Consider the following 20,130-nt stretch of genomic DNA (forward strand, 5'->3'; position numbering starts at 1 on the left):
AAAATGCCTCGCTAAAAATTATTTTGATTTTTCTCGTGTGTTAACCAAGATATCCTAGTGTTTGGTTTACTCCCGTGGCAGATTCTGAGACACCAGTCAGTTCATTGATTGAAAGGCTGCACAATTCCAGATATGTTGCTGGTTAACGTCAAGTATATTTTGATTTCGAATGTCAGCTGATGGTCATTTCATTACAGTTCGACCAAATTTGAGTATTGTACAGGAATGTTACCATGACAGTGGCATAAAATGTTTGCGATATCGCAGGCCCCAGTTTGAAATCAGCTAGGCAGACTGAACCTTAGCTTGGGATGGACCTTGCTCAGCTACGCACTGGACTAACATGCTAAGCTTCATGTAAGTTAATGTTGTGCACTGGGGAAGTGGGACATTTTCTTTCCTCATGTTAATTTGTGATGATGTGCTCACCTCCCTTAACTGAAATAATGGTTTTATTTTATTTATGTTATTTAACTAAGACATTATGTGTAGGGTATTCAAATGGTGAAGCACAGTGTTCCTTAATGGTAAGCAGTTTCCAGTTAATGTCTAGGAATAATGACCACCGCTGTAGGGTCTTGAAGTTTGCAAAGTGAGTGCCCTGACCCCTTCCTTTTGCACCTGTCACTGTTGGTATATGCTTTCTATGGGTTAGATCCTAGTGTCATTAACCTGAATCAATATGTTGTTAAGTCCTGTGCAGTTGTAAATTGGATATCGTGATTCTGAATAGATTTTCTGGCTGAATGAATGTAAGGCTGGAGCTGAGATCTCAAGGTGGTTTGTTTTGAGTGGTTTGCACCCATGTGGTGATGAGGTGAAAGGCCTGTTTTTAATCAATCTGCACTGTCCCTTCTTTCGCAGGTTTGGTTTGCATCGTGACGAGAGCCGCGGGTCCCTTGGTATGTGCAGAAACTCGGGTCAAATGTTTTTTGCTTATTGATTTTAATGTGGAAGATATTAGTGAGACACTATATCTAAATATCGTGTTAATTAGCCACTGGCTCAATTATCTTCTCAAACTGTGACCAAGTATCTTTAAATTTGAAGTTTTAATTTCTCTTTCTGGATTTCTTTTATGTTTGGTGGGATTGACTCATGTAACTGTCAGTTGTTTAAATTTGAAGCTTTTGGATTTCCTGTAATCTGATTTACAATAAATGATGAGTACTCAGCCTGAGCGTGTTGCGTCCATGTGAATCTACAATCCTGACCTAATGCTCTGTGCAGGTACTGGGCAGAATAATTATCTGATTTCCTTATACACAGATTTAGCTCATGGCACATACTTAGCCTTGAGTCAGTATGCAAGTTTAGTGTTGATTTTTACAGATGCTTTGCTGTGCCAAATTGTAGGCTCTGTTAGGTGGAATTAAAGGAACAGGAAAAGTCCATTGGCTTGTCTAGCGAGCCTGTCTATTTTGTATAGTTCATTCCATCTACCTGTTGCACCCCTGAATCCACTTCATCTTCAGCTGTCTGTTTTCCTGCCTTTTTTATTGTCTACTTAAGCAGATGTGACTGGGAAAAATATTATTCTCGGTCCTACCCCTTATTGTTAGGGAGTTAGTCTTCCTCAAGTGAGTGTGTAAATGTTAGATGGGAGTAAAATCTGCTTTGGCTGTAACATGTCTTAGTATTGTATTACGTGCCATCACTGATTGGACTCAGTGTTGAAGAATGATAAATTGGACACATGGAACATCAATAACATTACTTGAAAAATAATTAGTACCTTCAGCAGAGGAAGGGAGTGAACTGGGGAGAGTCAAGCGTGAGTGCCAGGCTGTTACAAAATGCGTCAGTACTCCTATTCTGTGCAATAGCATATTTCTGTAATTAAGCTGTTCAGAGGACCCAAAACAACATTGTGTGCAAAATAATGTTAAAGAACAGAAATAAAGAATACAAACTTCTAGTTGTTAATATGCAGCATGGTAACAGCATGCTCTATAAAAATACCTTTCTGATTTTTCTGCTTAAACTTTGCAAATTATATATTCCAGGTAATGGAATTAAGGCATTGAAACTGCAAATGAAGTACAACAGATGCAGGATACATGTTGAAATACCACAAATGTTGGAGCTATTAGATTAGTATCTGTGAGAAAAAGCTGATGTTAGGTTAACTAAATCAAACTTAAAACAATGATTGAAAGAAGGGGCAGAAGAATGAATAGTATGCAAGTATTGCTTATTGTGCGTCACAGAAGTTATTCATGAAAGATACCAATTAGCCAAAGTGAGTCTTGATCGTCAGTGAATTGATCCACTCAAACTTTAAAATAAATTTATTAAATTATTCTTTTTGAAGAATAGATGAATGTTGAGTCAAAATGAATTGTCCTTCAAATTTGCTTATAGGTGAGGACCACAGGACTTAATCAGTTAAGATAAAAGGTATTGGGAGCTGCTGTACCTAATATGTGGCTACTGTATGCTCAACTAATATTTGGAGACATGAGCAAAGAAATTTGTTAACTCATTTGCACATACATTTACTTGCTACTTTAGATTCCATTTTGATTACCTTTTATGAATCATTTAAGTTAGCTAACGTTGCAGTTCAAAATAATTGGTGGAGCTAGCAAACTAATTGTTCTTTCTTCAAGCTCCATTTCATCTCCAAAGTCCTTAATTATGTCGTGGCATCCCAAATACATTCCCATCTTTCCTCAACTCCTATATTTGAATTATTAGTGTTTTGCTCTGCCACAGTGCCAAAATAGCTCTTATCAGTGTAAATAACATGTGACTGACGAAGCTCAAATTTCCCTTCTCAGTCCCTGATAGGATTAAAAACATCATTCCTGTTCAGGGCTACTACACTGTTATCCTGCTAGGTGGAACTATTCTCATGGTTCTATTCTTTTCCATCTAATTGTAGACAGAGAACCACTTGCAGTGGCTTCGGATCCTCCCACATTGTTATCTTAATACCTTTGCCCCTGTAACGGGCAGCGTGCAAATGTGAAATAGGTGACATCATCCAATTGCAGGTTTACGCACATGCTGATGGCATTCGATTCTATCCCACTACCATGCCTCTTGACTCTTCCATTGTTGCTAAACTATGTGACTTTTTAATCCAACATGTATCGGTGGATCTGTAGGTTAACAGAAATTTTCTTCACTTAAGTATTAGAAACATCGGAAGCTAGTAGTAAACTCTGTTCGCTTAACTCATTCCCTCTCTCTGGCAGTCCGTCTTCGATTCAGTCAGTCTGTTTACGTTCATGACATCACGCTTGATCTAGATGCAAGATTCTGCCTTAATTCTCACACCATCACTGAGACTTCTTAGTTCCAGCTTGGTACATTTCTCAAGTTCAGTTTATCTCCTGCTGAAATCCTCACCTGTGCCTTGATTTCCTAGGTTTATTCCAGTGCGTAGTCCTCTTGGTTTCCCATAATCTGCACTTCATAAACTTGAGGTTATTGGTGTTCGCAATCAAGCAGTGTGTAGATTTTAAAATGTTCATTGCTGTTTTCAAATCCCCGTGTGACCCTGTTGTGATATGTTGTGATATAAATATTTAATATGTTGCACTCAATTATATATCTCATAATATTTTACCTTTTAGCTTTATGTTGACACAGTTGACCAAATCTAGTTTCTCTTATAAATAGTGTAAAAGAATTTGAGAAGCAAGATCCAGATGTATTCTACGGTTGATGGGTACTTGCATTTCTGGTAGCAGAAGAGTAGAAGGACAATTTTACAAGCCTGATTGTCTGATCGGATAAAGCTTTATATGCCTCAGTTTTTAACAAATGCTGCTGGTTGACATCAGCGTTGCAGATTTTTGCTTGGACGTGGCAGAGACATTTCACTGGTCTCCTGGTGGTTGATGACGATGCCTTTTGAATGTATTGCAATTGACTAAGATTTTAAAATGACAAATTAATGTATATTGGTGTTAAAGGTGCTCATTTCAACAATGAATCCATGTGATATTGGACCAAAACTTACCTGCTGTCATTTTAGCTACATATAACCACCATAACTTTAACTTAAATAACTTTGTAACTCTTGGGCAGCATAGCAATGAGCCACTTTTTAAAGAACATCTTTAGTTGGCCAGAATGCATCCACTTGCTTCTTCTATATAAAGCTATAATGATGTCAAAGAGCGTGCATGTGCGTGTGCAAAAATGCTTTGATCTTGGAAGTGATGATATATGTTTTTCTAACCAAAGTTTTCTGTGGATGTGTTGTTAGGAATAAAGAGTCCTGAGGAATCTTTCTGCATTGTTCGCATCAAAATTTGCTACGACCATCAAATCATAGTCGGATCAACTGAATCACAGTTGTTGATAAATCTTTTAGATACCAGATAAATTGCATATAGTTTTGTGGAGACTCTGCATGTTAATTTTAATATTCAGTTCTTTAAGTCTGAACTACTATTTTTTTTTCCTCCTCCGAACTTTTATTATTTTTTAGTAGTCTTCAGTTTAAGCTGTTTTCAAATGGTGGGCGCAATCTTTATTCTTGACCACTACAGCTGATTTGTGCTGTCATGCTCATACTCCTTGTAGTTAAAACCAACCATGCCCTTCATTTTGAAATTCTGCATTAGAACAACCTGGTTTTGGATGCAAATAAAATTTGATTCCACTCTTACAATTGTTTCTCCTTGGATACATTGTCTTCAACTCAGCATGAAATTCAGCTTCTGTAGGTAAGTTTTAATTGTTTATGATCGAAAACGTACTTGTCCAGAAAATAATTGATTGTGGAGTAGCAGACTTTTTTCTTCCCTTTATTCATTCACGGGATGAAGGCGTCGCTGACTAGGCAGCATTTATTACCTATCCCCAATTGCCCAGAGGGCAGTTCAGAGTCAACTATATTGCTGTGGGTCTGGAGTCCCATGTAGGCCAGACCAGATAAGGATGACAGTTTCCTTCCCTAAAGGGCATTAGTGAGCCAGATGGGTTTTTCTGACCGTCGGCAATGGATTCACAGTTATCATTAGATTCTTAATTCCAGATATTCTGTTGAGTTCACATTTCACCATCTGCCACAGCAGGATTCGAACCCAGGTCCCCGGAACATTATCTTTTTCCTCTGGATTAACAGTCCAGCATTAATACCACTAGGCCATGACCCTCGCCTATGCCGGTTGGAATGTTTTTGATGTGGCAAATTATGCCTTTCCAATTTAGCCTTTGCCTAGTAAGATTAAAGGCCATAATCATGAATTTAGCACTCTTTTCCAAATTGCAGTTCCAGTATCTACTGGATTGGAAGTGAACCTCTTTACATCTTTGGCTCAAAAGTATAATCAAATTTACATTTAATTATTAATGATTATTAAAATCTACAAAAGAAGCATGAATGCACAAAATCTGATACCCAACCACATAAGGTGATATTAGGATAAATGCCTAAAACTTTGGTCAGAGGAGGTATTTGGGACAGAAGAGGGTGTTACATGTGAAATTTAGAGCTTAGAACCAAACTTAAGATTTTAAAATTAATTTTACTAGAACCTAATTATGACGACTCTTAGTCAAATGCTTAGTTGCCAGTTGTGGAGTAATTAAAATTTGGGAGGTGAAAGAATCCAAAATTGAATGATTGCAGGTATCTTGGGAGGATTGTAGGGCTGGCTGAAATTGGAAATGGAGACCAGTGAAACCAAGGAACAATTTTAAATAAGAATGTGGATTTTAAAACAAATTGTTACTCTGATGGAATAACACAGTGGAGCTGGAGGATCACAGAAATTTCTGAAGAAGGGTCCCGACCCGAAACGTCAACTTTCCTACTCCTCCGTGCTGCCTGGCCTCGGCAATTCTCTACTATCTCTGTTACTCGAATGGAACTAGTGTAGGGCATATGTGAATGAGATTTGACGTAGCTTAGAATATGGGCTGAATTTCGATTGTGCCTGAGCGTATGTTGGTTGTAACATGTGAAATGCGTGACAGAAATAGCTGAATCTAGAGCTAAGCAAGGCACTGATAATGTTTTATTCATAGCACAGTTCTAGTAGGAAGTAATGAGGGCTCAGAGTCACAGGGGTCATGATTAAAGAAAACTAATTTGTTTTAGATTTCCTGTCTTATTAAGCACAATTATTTCTTGCAATGCGGGCATTGTTTGTTGAGTAGGCGGATAGTTATTCTTATCTAAAGTTTTACATCAGTGAACCTATTTGGCTTTTGTGGAAAAAAAGCTCTCACCTACTTCCTCATATTGATTACTTCTAGATCTTTCTTTCTAGATTTAATTCCAGGATACTGCTGTAAATAATGTTGTGTTATTCCAATTCAATAAATATTCATGTCTAAAAGGTATTTCTTGGTGGGAAGCATGGAGGTAGTGATGTTCCACACACCTCTTGCCTTTGTCCTTTTAGGGAATGACATACTGGTTTCGGTGATGATGTCAAGCATTCTTGAGTTGCTGCTGCACATCCTATGCTAGGATTAATGGTTGGATAATTAATGGGTAAAATGCCAATCAGGCAAAATGCTTTATCCTGACTAGTGCTGCAGTTTTTCAGTGGTGTAGCCATAAACACCAAGGTAACTGGATTTCGTCACAATGCTGACTTGTACCTTGCTTGCGGAAGTTAAAACCATTACAAAATAGTAAAGCTGTTAGCCGCAGTAATTCTTATGACTCAAGTGTCCAAGGAATCTTTCAGTCTGCAGAACCCTCTATTATCCCTTGACATGTACAGTAACATTATTTGGAATATAATACAATCCAGATTTCTTTCCTGGATGAAATATTTCTGTGCTATTTAATGTTGAAACTTGTGATGATGGAATAACAAAAGGCAACCTTGCACATATTGCACATAAATCTTGATCAAAGTAGACCCTTTCAGTTAAAGCGGTTTTGACGTGCAGTGCTAGTTGAAACAGTTACAGAGGCCAAAATTATGAAATTGATGGCCTAACAAGCTATACCAATTTCTAATTGTGGATTATTGTCTTTTTTAAGGTTATCGCTCAGATCCTTTTTTGCTGGTCACAGCACACAGAGTTAATACTGGTTTCTCCTGGCTGTTCTTGCAAGCTAAGGAATGTACATTATTCTCTGGTAAGCAAAAGGTTTGCTACACATCTGAGACTTGGCTCATAACGGGCAAAAGGGAACATGGTAATCTGAGATCTTTATTTTGGGATTATCAGCGCTGATTTGTCAGATAGCATTCTCGATAGCGGCAGTACGCAATTAATTATCGGCCACTGTAAATGAAGTAAATTGAGCTGAGTGAAATTATAGTGAATTTATTTTGATTTAAAGCTTGAAAAGAGGGCATAGCCAATTCCTTACAGTCACTTTTAACAATTGTGTGACCAGGTGCTTATTGTTATGGCCTAGATAAGGCTGCATGGACTATGGTCTGGAGTCAATCAAGTAGACCTGGTTGAATCTGGCACCATGATGCAGTTTCCCCCTCCTTCAGATGTGAGTGACTGTTTCAAAGATTAATGTTATTTCTGAAAAGTGGTGAAGTAGAAGAATCTCTTTTGTTTTAACATTTCAAGAAAAATAGTGAAATTTATAATTACATGAAGAGAACATTTGCACAAACTCCATCAATCTTAGTTAAACTATGCTTCTGTACATAGCCTGAGCCTTGCCCTCACGACTTGTGTGATGGATGTTTCTGTAAATCTCAAATGCACTGGCAAGATTTCCCTGGTCATTCTCTGTCTCACTGCATTTGCCTCGGTATTACCAGTTACAGCCATAATCTCATTCCTGTGAAATGATCATTGATGATATGCCCATGTAGTATATCCAGCATGAAATTCAGATACATAATACTTTTTTTTACATACCACCTACTAATCCCCCCCCCCACCCTAATCCATTTTGGTTCCTTTGGCAAAGATACTTGCCCATGCTGCCAGAATTGATTGTATCTGCATGTTTCGTGCCAGTTATTTGAATGTCATCAGTGCTTCCCGTACAAACCTGTGCCTACCTTTTGTATTCTAATTAGCCTGTTCCATGGTGTAGTTCACAAGAGGCCAAATCTTGTGTTCATTTAAAAATTCTTGGCTCATCTGCATGCCCTTACATAGCTGGACCTCTCCAGCCATTTTCAGTGGCAACATGTACTCTCCACTCTGTTCAGTTTCATTTGCTCTATTCTCTTCACTTCACTCCACTGCTAATTTTCGTGGCCACACATTCTCCAGTCAAATCTTGCTGCATCTCTTTCAACTTCAAAGAACTTGTAAGAATCCCATTTTTTGATCATGTTTTTCCTATCTTTCTAATTTCCTAGCTCTTCCAGTCCTTCCAAATTCCTCCTCCTTCCACCACTCCCAAAAAAATCATGAGTTTTTTCAGGCCCTTGAAACACGTTATTCAGATTGTCAGTTGCAACTACAGTACAATATAAGAGGGCTTTAAATGCTAAGCTAAGCTATTGTCAGAAAAATCATGGATATTACCCCTTTATAAATGGGATCTATGAAGAAAATTAATATTTTTAATGAACACTTCAATGCAAAAGGTCAGTTGGTGTGCAGAGTTTAAATTACTAGTATTACTGAAGCTTTTTATCTTGTACTCATCAGGACAAAGACAAGTATGAAATTCCAAATTCTAAACTGTCACACAGTTTGTGGATCCTAATTGGCTGAGGTATTGCCACGGAGAGAGCAGAAAATTCTATTCTCACCAAACCCTAAGATAATTCAAAAAAGATGCAAGATGTGAACATATTTCTTCCTTGTAGAGAGAGGAACTTGCATAAAAAATTAGCAACTATGAAGGAGCCATGTTATGAACCCAACTGACTGGCTTATATTGATCGTTGCTGTAGCTATTAGCGCACTTGAATTGTCGAGTAATTACTGTGCAATCATGTATTAAATCTAAGAGACATTTTGTTTTGGGTTTTGCAAGTGCAAGTTGGTTGAGTATGCTTGTACTCTGCTTTAAGTAAACAAGTGAAGAAATATATTTGACTCACTCAGCTATTTGTTTTGTCTTTTTTTCAGCAGTAGTGATACAAGTAACACTTAAAGTGAAAACAAATAACTCTTAACGTTAAAATATTGGTGAAGAAAATGATAGATTTAATTTGTTTTCCCTCACAGACCTTGTATGTCATTCAGAAAAATACGTTTCATTTTCCTGTTGTTTGGTAGAACTGGTAGAATATCCACTCTTCCAGTCGACATCGTGCAAAACTTTGTTCAAAGATTAGTTAGAGCAGCAAATTAGGGAAAATTTTAATGTAGCATGCTGAGCAGGAATGTAGTGAATTTAGGTGGCCATCTATTTTACACTCCTATTTTATGCTTGTTGACTTTCACAAGATGTGAAATGGGCCTGGTGGTAGTTTATGTTAGAGTAAACATCCTCCATGTTGTATTACAATCCACAACTCTTGGTTGTTTTTGAGCATATTTCCACGCTAGGTGAGATGATGCTACATATATGATTCCAACTGTTCAACAAAGGGTATTCAGTTACTGACTGGCTGATCTCAAGCTATGATTATCACTAGATTTGATAGAGCTTAATAACATAATGAGCAGACTGGATAGATTAGATAGGGAGAAGCTGTCCCTGCTCATAAAAGGAACAAGAAGGAGAGGACATAGATTTATAGTGATGTGCAAAAGATAAAAAGGTGATGTGAGAAAAAGCATCTACGCATAATGAGTAGCTAGGGTATGGAATGCACTGTTTGGAAATATAGTGGCGGCAGATTCAACTGAGGCATTCAAGTGGGCATTGAATGTGCCATGACAACTCTGAATGTGTGGCTATGTAATTCTTTAAGAATTAATTGTGGTTTAAAATAAGTTTTGAGCACTGTACTGCTTAGAAATCTTGTGTATTTATTTTTCTTTGTTTAACTTTTAACTAAGTGTAGTAAAAACTTTTTGATGTTACCAGACTGAAGTGTGCAGTCATGAGAACATAGTAAGAATCTGCTAAACAAATGTATTTACTGTTATTGCATTTGACGAGATAGTGAAAAGTGTTGTTTTGCATGCTATGCAGGGAGATCGTGCTATGCAAAGTGCATCAGGGTAGCGAAAAAGAGTGCAGAATACAGTGTCACAGCTACAGCGAAGGTGCAGAGAGAATTAACACTTGAGAGGCCCATTTAGAAGTCTGATAACAAATTAACATTAAAAGAAATCTGTTAATTCTGGGTATATTCATTCATACAAGACCAAGGTCTGGATACCTTCAAAAGCCATTTACCCATCTTTTTCTCTTGGCTGTCTAAAAATTTACTTGGTGCCCCTCGGTGCCTACTCCTCCAGTCCTTAATATTACTCCTTGATGGATAATAATAGTCCTCTTGAATGTGTTGTTTGATCCTGCCTGCGCAATGTTTTCAGCCAGACCCTAACCATTGGCTGCGTGAAAATGTTTTTCCCCATGCTGACTGTTTCTTTAGGCTATTATCTTAAAACTGGACCCTTGGTTCACCAGCATTCCAAGATGGGAACTCTTTCTCCCTGTATGTAGACTGCTCAGATCCATCATGATTGTTAAACCTTCTGTCTATAGTTTTGCCTTCAGGACATGAATCCTTTGAGTTTTCAGTGAAAATCTGCCAACTCCTTTCCAACAACGTTGTGTACTTGCACCTCACATACATAGAACATTGAACAGTGCAGCACAGTACAGGCCATTCAGCCCACAATGTTGTGCTGACCTATTATCCTAGTCTAAGATCAAACGACCCTGCATACCCTAAATTTTACTATCATCCATGTGCCTATCCAAGAGTTGCTTAAATGCCCTAATGTATTTGACTCCACTACTACCTTAGTACTGAGTGGGTGTTCAGATAAGTGGGGTATGGATGCCAGGGCAGTTGCTTGCTCCTCCTGCAGAATGTGGCAGTTGGGAGACGTGGCACACGTCTCCACTGGCTACATCTGCGGGAAGTGTACCCAACTACAGCTCCTTGAAAACCGTGTTAGGGAAATGGAGCTGGAGCTGGATGAACTACAGATCATTCGGGAGGCAGAGGGGGTAATTGAGAGGAGTTACCGGGAGTTGGTCACTCCTAAGGCTCAGGACAAGGATAGATGGGTTACAGTTAGGGGGAGGAAAGGGTTCGGACAGACAGACAGTGCAGAGATCCCCTGTGGGCATTCCCCTCAGCAATAAGTATACCGTTGTGGATACTGCTGGGGGGGATGACCTACCAGAGGAAAGCCATAGTAGTCAGTTCTCTGGCACTGACCCTGACACTGTGGCAAAGAAGGGAAGGGGGCAGAATAGAAAAGTACTCGTGGTAGGGGACTCGATAGTTAGGGGAATTGACAGGAGATTTTGTGGTCTGGATCGGGATTCCCGGAAGGTATGTTGCGTCCCTGGTGCTAGGGTCCGGGACCTCTCCGATCGGGTGTATAAGGTTCTAAAAGGGGAGGGCGAACAGCCAGAAATCGTGTTACATATTGGCACTAATGATATAGCCAGAAATAGGATTGAGGATATAAAAAGTGATTTCAGGGAGTTAGGATGGAAGCTGCAGAGCAGGACGAACAGAGTAGTGTTCTCTGGTTTACTACCAGTGCCACGAGATAGCGAGGCGAGGAACAGGGAGCGGGCGCAGCTGAACACGTGGCTACGCAGCTGGTGTAGGAGGGAGGGCTTCAGATATGTAGATAATTGGGATGCCTTCTGGGGAAGGTAGGACCTGTACAAGAAGGACGGGTTGCATCTGAACTGGAAGGGGACCAATGTCCTGGGTGGAACGTTTGCTCGAGTAGTTCGAGAGGGTTTAAACTAGTACGGCGGGGGGTGGGAACCTGAGCTGTATACCAGAGGTAAGAGTTGATGCAGGTGAGGCAGTCGCAAGAGGTAGACCAGCTAGTGGGAAGCAACCAAGGGATTGGTTAAAGTGTGTTTGCTTTAATGCAAGGAGTATCAGGAATAAAAGTGATGAACTTAGAGCATGGATCAGTACCCGGTGCTATGATGTTGTGGCCATAACAGAGACATGGGTTTCTCATGGGCAGGAATGGTTGCTGGATGTTCCAGGGTTTAGAACATTTAAAAAGAATAGGGAGGGGGGAAAAAGAGGAGGGGGTGTAGCAGTACTAATCAGAGAGGGTATCACAGCTACAGAAGCTTCCATTGTCGAGGAAGATCTGTCTACTGAGTCAGTATGGGTGGAAATCAGGAACAGCAAAGAAGCAGTCACGTCGTTAGGGGTTTACTACAGGCCCCCCAATAGCAGCAGGGAGATTGAAGAAAGCATAGGTCGACAGATTTTGGAAAAGTGTGGACGCAGTAGGGTTGTTGTAATGGGTGACTTTAACTTTCCTAATATTGATTGGAACCTCCTTCGAGCAGAAGATTTGAATGGAGCTGTTTTTGTAAGGTGTGTTCAGGAGGGTTTCCTAATGCAGTACGTTGACAGGCCGACGAGGGGAGAGGCCATTCTGGACTTGGTGGTCGGAAACGAGCCGGGGCAGGTATCAGATCTTGTGGTGGGAGAGCATTTTGGTGCTAGTGACCATAACTGCCTCACATTCTACATAGCTATGGAGAAGGAGAGGATTAGGAAAAATGGGAGGATATTTAATTGGGGAAGAGGAAACTATGACGCGATTAGACATGAGTTAGGAAGCATAGACTAGGAACAATTGTTCCATGGTAAGGGAACTGTAGACATGTGGAGACTGTTTAAGGAACAGTTGTTGCGAGTGATGAGTAAATATGTCCCTCTGAGACAGGCAAGAAGGGGTAAGATAAAGGAACCTTGGATGATGAGAGCGGTGGAGCATGTTGTGAAAAGGAAGAAGGTAGCTTACATAAGGTGGAGGAAGCTAGGGTCAAGTTCAGCTAGAGAGGATTACACGCAGGCAAGGAAGGAGCTCAAAAATGGTCTGAGGAGAGCCAGGAGGGGGCACGAGAAAGGCTTGGCAGAAGGAATCAGGGAAAACACAAAGGCATTTTACACTTATGTGGGGAATAAGAGAATGGTCAAAGAAAGAGTAGGGCCGATCAGGGATAGCATAGGGAACTTGTGTGTGGAGTCTGAGGAGGTAGGGGAAGCCCTAAATGAGTTTTTTGCTTCTGTCTTTACGAAAGAAACGAACTTTGTAGTGAATGAAACCTTTGAAGAGCAGGTGTGCATGCTGGAATGGATAGAGATAGAGGAAGCTGATGTGCTGAAAATTTTGTCAAACATTAAAATTGACAAGTCGCCAGGCCCGGACCAGATTTGTCCTCGGCTGCTTTGGGAAGCGAGAAATGCAATTGCTTCGCCACTTGCGAAGATCTTTGCATCCTCGCTCTCCACTGGAGTTGTACCTGAGGACTGGAGAGAGGCAAATGTAATTCTTCTCTTCAAGAAAGGAAATAGGGAAATCCCTGGCAATTACAGACCAGTAAGTCTCACGTCTGTCGTCTGCAAGTTGTTAGAAAGGATTCTGAGGGATAGGATTTATGACCATCTGGAAAAGCATGGCTTGATCAAATACAGTCAACACGGCTTTGTGAGGGGCAGGTCATGCCTCACAAACCTTATCAAGTTCTTTGAGGATGTGACTAGAAAAGTTGATGAGGGTCAAGCTGTGGATGTGGTGTATATGGATTTCAGTAAGGCATTTGATAAGGTTCCCCATGGTAGGCTCATTCAGAAGGTCAGGAGGAATGGGATACAGGGGAACTTAGCTGCTTGGATACAGAATTGGCTGGCCAACAGAAGACAGTGAGTGGTAGTAGAAGGAAAATATTCTGCCTGGAAGTCGGTGGTGAGTGGGTTCCACAGGGCTCTGTCCTTGGGCCTCTACTGTTTGTAATTTTTATTAATGACTTGGATGAGGGGATTGAAGGATGGGTCAGCAAGTTTGCAGACAACACAAAGGTTGGAGGTGTCGTTGACAGTATAGAGGGCTGTTGTAGGCTGCAGCAGGACATTGACAGGATGCAGAGATGGGCTGAGAGGTGGCAGGTGGAGTTCAACCTGGATAAATGCGAGGTGATGCATTTTGGAAGGTCGAATTTGAAAGCTGAGTACAGGATTTAGGATAGGATTCTTGGCAGTGTGGAGGAACAGATGGATCTTGGTGTGCAGATACATAGATCCCTTAAAATGGCCACCCAAGTGGACAGGGTTGTTAAGAAAGCATATGGTGTTTTGGCTTTCATTAACAGGGGGATTGAGTTTAAGAGTCGTGAGATCTTGTTGCAGCTCTATAAAACTTTGGTTAGACCGCACTTGGAATACTGCGTCCAATTCTGGTCGCCCTATTATAGGAAAGATGTGGATGCTTTGGAGAGGGTTCAGAGGAGGCTTACCAGGATGCTGCCTGGACTGGAGGGCTTATCTTATGAAGAGAGGTTGACTGAGCTCGGTCTCTTTTCATTGGAGAAAAGGAGGAGGAGTGGGGACCTAATTGAGGTATACAAGATAATGAGAGGCATAGATAGAGTTGATAGCCAGAGACTATTTTCCAGGGCAGAAATGGCTGGCACGAGGGGTCATAGTTTTAAGCTGGTTGGAGGAAAGTGTAGAGGGGATGCCAGAGGCGGGTTCTTTACACAGAGAGTTGTGAGAGCATGGAATGCGTTGCCAGCAGCAGTTGTGGAAGCAAGGTCATTGGGGTCATTTAAGAGACTGCTGGACATGCATATGATCACACAAGTTTGAGGGTGCATACATGAGGATCAATGGTCGGCTCAACATCGTGGGCTGAAGGGCCTGTTCTGTGCTGTACTGTTCTATGTTCTATGTTCTACTACCACTGGCAGTGCATTCCATGTACCCACCACTCCCTGTGTAAGGAACCTACCCCAGACATCTCCCCTATACCTTCCTCTAGCCACCTTAAAATTATGCCCCCTTGGAATAGTCATTTCCCCCCGGGGAAAAAGTCTCTTGAGTATCCACTGTATCTATGCCTCATCATCTTGTACACCTCTGTCAAGTCACCTCTCATCCTCCTTTGCTCCAAAGAGAAAAGCCCTCGCACCCTCAACCTTTCCTCATAAGATCTGCTCTCCAGTCTAGGCAGTGTTCCTGGTAAATCTCCTCTGTACCCTCTCTAAAGCGTCCACGTACTTCCTATAATGAGGTGACCAGAACTGAACACAGTATTCCTAGTACTGCGATCATTCAAAAAAGTAGCTCTTCACCACTTTCTGAAGGGTAATTAGAAATGTCCGTTAAATACTGGCCTCATGAGCAAACTATTTTCAAAAGATTATCTAGATTGAGCAAGTTTCACCATTTTGGTAAAAGATTACAGTAAATTGGAGCCATTGTTGCCCTTTTCCAACTGGGATCTTGCTACCAGTTCAGAATGCTGATTTTTTTTTTCTTTTCTCCGATGTCTGCAAAGAGTGAATACAAAAAAGATTTTTGCCAGACTTTACCCTGTCTGTTTTAGGACAAGGCTTCATGCAACAATGGATTGCCATAAATTTGTCCCATTTATTGGTAATGCACCCTTAATAACATGCCTGCTGCTGAATTTCAATGTCATACTAGTTGTTGTTGATGTAAAGTGTTCATTTTCATCCTCAAGTTGTGGGGAAAGCACTTGAGTTTTTATGAAACCCATGTTGTAGGATTGTTTGATGCACTTGATTAAAGATTTTTCTACCTCTTGCATCTAATTCACACCTTCTCTAATTTGGTAATGTTTACTCATGCATGCTAGAGGAAGCATTTTTTTCCTATAACCTGTCTCATTTGGGAACATTTTTGTGAGGAATTTTTTTTTTTGATTACATCAAAGTCCTGACTTTAGATCAAGTTTAGTGTAAGGGAAGTAGTTTCTAAGCTCAACATGGCATTGACAATGCATAGCAACTCTCAGCTAGGTGAAATTTAAGTTGATACATTATTATTTTTAATACTGTAAAAATTAGAATGTTATGAGTAAAGTGGACTAAAGAAATATTATAGATCACCTGATGTCTACTAAGCATATGATACTGAGATTTTCCTTTGTTTCACAACTATTTCTTCCATCTAAAAAAAATGCTCTGAAGTTTTCTCATACTTATGTATTGTATTTCAAACATATATCATCCTTTTGGATATAGTAAGAGGAATGGTGAATTTACCGCAGTCCTACTGGACCATAGACCTGTTGTCATTAGAGAGAGATGACTGGCAGTGGTTTACAATGAAGGTCAGCTCACCTCAGGTGAGGGATGAGGTCAAGAAGGAGAGTCCTTCCTGGTAACTTCTGTCGATGCAGGAATTAACTCATGCTGCTGGTGTCACAAACCAGCCATCCAGCCAAGTAAGCTAATCAACTTGCTTTGGAAAAACTACTGTATAGTGGTTAAATCAGTTGTATGAAGGGACCAGTCTAGGTTTTTACGCCTTGAATCAGTGGATTAGAAAGGAATTGGAAATACAAATTGTTATAGAAAAGAATAAATACAGTCAAAGGTTTACTGAAATAACAACTGGAAGAAAACTTCAACGCACCACCTTGCTCCCTGGCCAACATCTGTCTCTGGCTTGCTACAGTGTTCTAGTGAAGCCCAGCGCAAGCTGGAGGAACAACACCTCATTTTCCACTTGGGGACCCTACAGCCCTCCGCACTCAATATTGAGTTCAATAATTTTTGGGCCTAAACTTTCCCATGACCCAGCCCCACCCCACCCCAAAACCAGGCCTTGTTACCACATAGCCTGCCACTACACAAACCCCGTTGTTAGTCTCTAACAGTCCCCATTAATACCTGTTCACCCTTCCAGCTTGATCATTCGCAACTCCTTTGTCTCTCCAACTGTTTTTCTCTTTGGGTTCTGTCCTATCGTTTACTTCTTACCCCACCCACCTCCCTATTTTCTGTATATAAACTGACGTTTTCCCAGCCACCATCAGTTCTGAGGAAGGGTCACCGGACCCGAAACGTTAACTCTGTTTTCTCCTCTGGAGATGCTGCCAGACCTGCTGAGCTTTTCCAGCAACTTTGTTTTTGTAACAACTGAAAATGCTGGAATACTTTTAAGTGTTACCAGAACACAAGAAGAGTCGACTCTCTTTTTCTTGCTTTTTTTTCTCCCTGTACAGATACTTCCTGACCTAAGTATTTCCAGCATTCACTGTTGTTATTTCATTTGTCCAACATCTACAGTAGTTTGCTTTGAGTCATCAATTACATCTGAATTGGAGAAATGTCCACATTTAAATCCCTTTGTTCTAAAAAATTGGAGGCCAAATCTTTGTTTGTATAAAGCCAGTAGTAAATTGGAAGGCAGCGATGATGGGGCTAGCCAGAGGACTCTCTTTATTTTAAAAACAAGTCGCACGAAACAATCACACAACCATGTTTCAAACATAATATCTCAGCGTGGTGAAGCAAAGGGGAATTTTCTGAATTCATTTGCTCCTGCTGCTTGTAGCTACTCTTGCTAGGAGGTCCTGTATGCCATGTTATCTGTGTGTGAATCCTCGCACATTCATTGCAGCTCATCTACAAATACTATGTGACATATCTGTCATGCAACTAATCCTAGATAACTGATGAAGGGTCTAGGCCCCGAAACATCAGCTTTTGTGCTCCTAAGATGCTGTTTGGCCTGCTGTGCTCATCCAGCCCCTCACTTTGTTATCCTAGATAAAGTGCCCTCCACTTTATCTTCTAGAGGTGCTATCTCGGTTTTATAGCTCTGTTCAAATGACCAGAATACTTAATGCATGTTTAATTATATGTGTTTGCTGGTTTAGTATTCAATAGGTAGGCCCTTTTGTTTACCCATGTAGGAATTAATTTCTTTCAGTGGGCTTCTTGATTGCCCATAAACCGTTACCTCTCATTTACATTCCATTGAGTGAGAGGGCAATATTCTGATATTGAAGAGATTTTACAGGGACAGAAATTGATTCCTCTGAGGAAAAGCCAGACCGAAAGTCATTACTGTAAAATTAGAGCTAAACCTTGAATTCAGTAACACATTTTATATACAGAGGATCGTGGAAACCTGAAAGCTGTGCCTGCAAAATGCTATGGATCTTGGGTCAACTGAAGTTTAAGAGCAAGGTTGATTTAGATTTTTATTACATTAGAATATTGAGGGGTATTCCATTAGGGATGAATGCTGTTTAGAGATAAGTTAGCCATAATCTCGTTGAATATTGGAACAAGATTAAGGGGATGAACAGCCTAATCTTGTTCCTATGTTCCTTGCTAAGAGATTCACTAGCCCTGTCAATATAATCAGTTTACCTCTTCTACTTCCTTGTAAAGCAGATCTAAAGAAAATCCATAGAATCCCTACTGTGTGGAAACAGACCATTCGACCCAAGAAGTCCACGCTGACTGTCCGAAGAGCATCCCAACCAGACGCACCTCTTGTGGCCAATCCACCCAACCCACACGTCCCTGGACACTATGGGCAGTTCAGAATGGCCAGTCCATCTAATGTGCACATCTATGGACTGAGGGAAGAAACCCATGCAAACACATGGAGAATTTGCAAACTCCACTCAGATAGTCACCCGAGACTGGAATTGAACCCCGGGTCCCTGGTGCTGAGAGTCAGCAGTTCTAACCACGCCACCCCATCTTTTATTTCCACAAGGAAATGGTGCTCTTCTGACTTAATGCGTGTTCTTGAAATGTCACAGTAAACAGTCAGTTCCAAAGACTACATCGTCTACCTTATGCAAATTTCTTCAGTTTGTAGGTTTTAAAAAATTGTGCAAAATGGTTTGGAACAATAACTTATAATCCGTTCCCAATCCTGTCTGTGAAAAATTGACGAATGTCAGACAAAAATAAAAGTGGCCTGAGTTGATTTGAGTGCTGATCTGCGGCCTGATTGGTGCTGTGATAAAAATTTGAATAGGTAGGCATTTATTTTGCTCTGTAGTAACCTCTGTTCTATTAATTCAGTCAATAACATTAATATTCATTATTACTGTTGGGTCACATGTGGTCTGAAGAATTAAAATGGGGCCACAGTGAGGAAAGGTTTAGTAAATACAACAATTGAGACCTTGAGAGAAGGAGAGAGATCGAGAGGAGTAGTGTTGTCATCAGATTCCATGTGGAAGCTGACAGTACTTCTGAAGAAGGTATCACCAATCAGAAACATGCCGTGGAAGAAGAAGAGATGTTTGGTGAATTATAGTGGTGGCATTTGATGGTGGAAGGAGGAAGAAATACTGAAGGTTCTGCAGCTTTGTGGATAAGAATCAGCCAAACACTAGCAGCTCCATTGAACTGGCTAACAAAGGAAAAATGCAATTAAGATCTGGTCCACCATGTCAAAGGCTGTAGAAGAGGAAAATTGTCTCATGGTCACAGAACATGTTTCTTAAATCTTTGAGGAGAAATATAGCGCCTTAGTGAGGATAGAAAACATTTTGGTGTGATTTGAATGGCACTGCACACTTTAGAACAGTGTTGGCTAACATACTGTAATAAAGATTAATTAACTTGTCTGGGTGACTTTTAAGGTAGACATGGAGGTTTTTAACAGAATATCATTGTCATTTCACAGGATATAACTTTTACTAATTGCTATAGAATATTAAACAATATGAACTGACCAACAAGGCTTGTTTTAAGACAATTTTTAAAAATTAGACTATCAATTTTGACAGGCATATTACCAGTTGATGATGGTATGCTTGAAGAGTTTAATTTGACAGACAAGAACCATTGCCTGAATGTGTTAGTTCCCTGCCTAGCTGATGGTCAATACCTGCAAAAATAAGGAAAAAATAATCTTTTTAATGAAGAGCTTTCAAGTCACTGAGGTGACTTCAGGTTAACTTTCTGCTCACATCTTGACAATGCTGACCAATTCCACAATGCATGAGATTCCAGAACAATTAAGAGCATTACTAAGAAACATTTTGTTGAAATTTTTGATTTTGCACTCATCAGGACAATTAACAAGTACATTAATATAAAGGCAAGCAATATGTTTACTCTATATGAGAAGTGTACTGATTGGCAACATCTCTATCAGTCAAACTCCTCTTGACAAAGAGAGATTACTACTTGGATAACAGACTGTTCACCTATTTCAGTTGTTTAATTTTTATTGAGGCAGGTCGACTCTGGTCATGGAACAGCACTGAAGAATGAACTAGAAAATGGCTGCTGATTATTTCATGTGGAAACAGGCGCAGAGTGTACATGTTCTGTTGCCTGCGGAAAGGACAGCTTTGTGTATTAGT

At 40.3% G+C, this 20,130-nt stretch overlaps 1 protein-coding gene across 17 annotated transcripts in view; it reads left to right on the forward strand.

Moving 5' to 3' along the window:
* Nucleotides 1-20,130, forward strand: part of LOC125446630 (RNA-binding protein 4B-like) — a 135,948-nt gene that overhangs the window by 29,565 nt on the left and 86,253 nt on the right. For 2 of the 17 annotated variants that reach the window (XR_009442919.1, XM_059639577.1), the window contains exons 3-4: nucleotides 865-902; nucleotides 6,965-7,063. The exons of 2 other annotated variants lie outside the window; for them this stretch is intronic. Coding sequence is in view for 12 of the 15 variants with exons in the window: in XM_059639577.1 (XP_059495560.1) it covers nucleotides 865-902; nucleotides 6,965-7,063 (137 nt within the window). In the remaining 3 variants the exon portion in view is untranslated. 13 more of the 17 variants (XM_059639579.1, XM_059639580.1, XM_048520344.2 and 10 more) reach the window with 12 other exon arrangements.

The sequence above is a fragment of the Stegostoma tigrinum genome, chromosome 34 (genome assembly GCF_030684315.1).
Source record: "Stegostoma tigrinum isolate sSteTig4 chromosome 34, sSteTig4.hap1, whole genome shotgun sequence".
Taxonomy (NCBI): domain Eukaryota; kingdom Metazoa; phylum Chordata; class Chondrichthyes; order Orectolobiformes; family Stegostomatidae; genus Stegostoma; species Stegostoma tigrinum.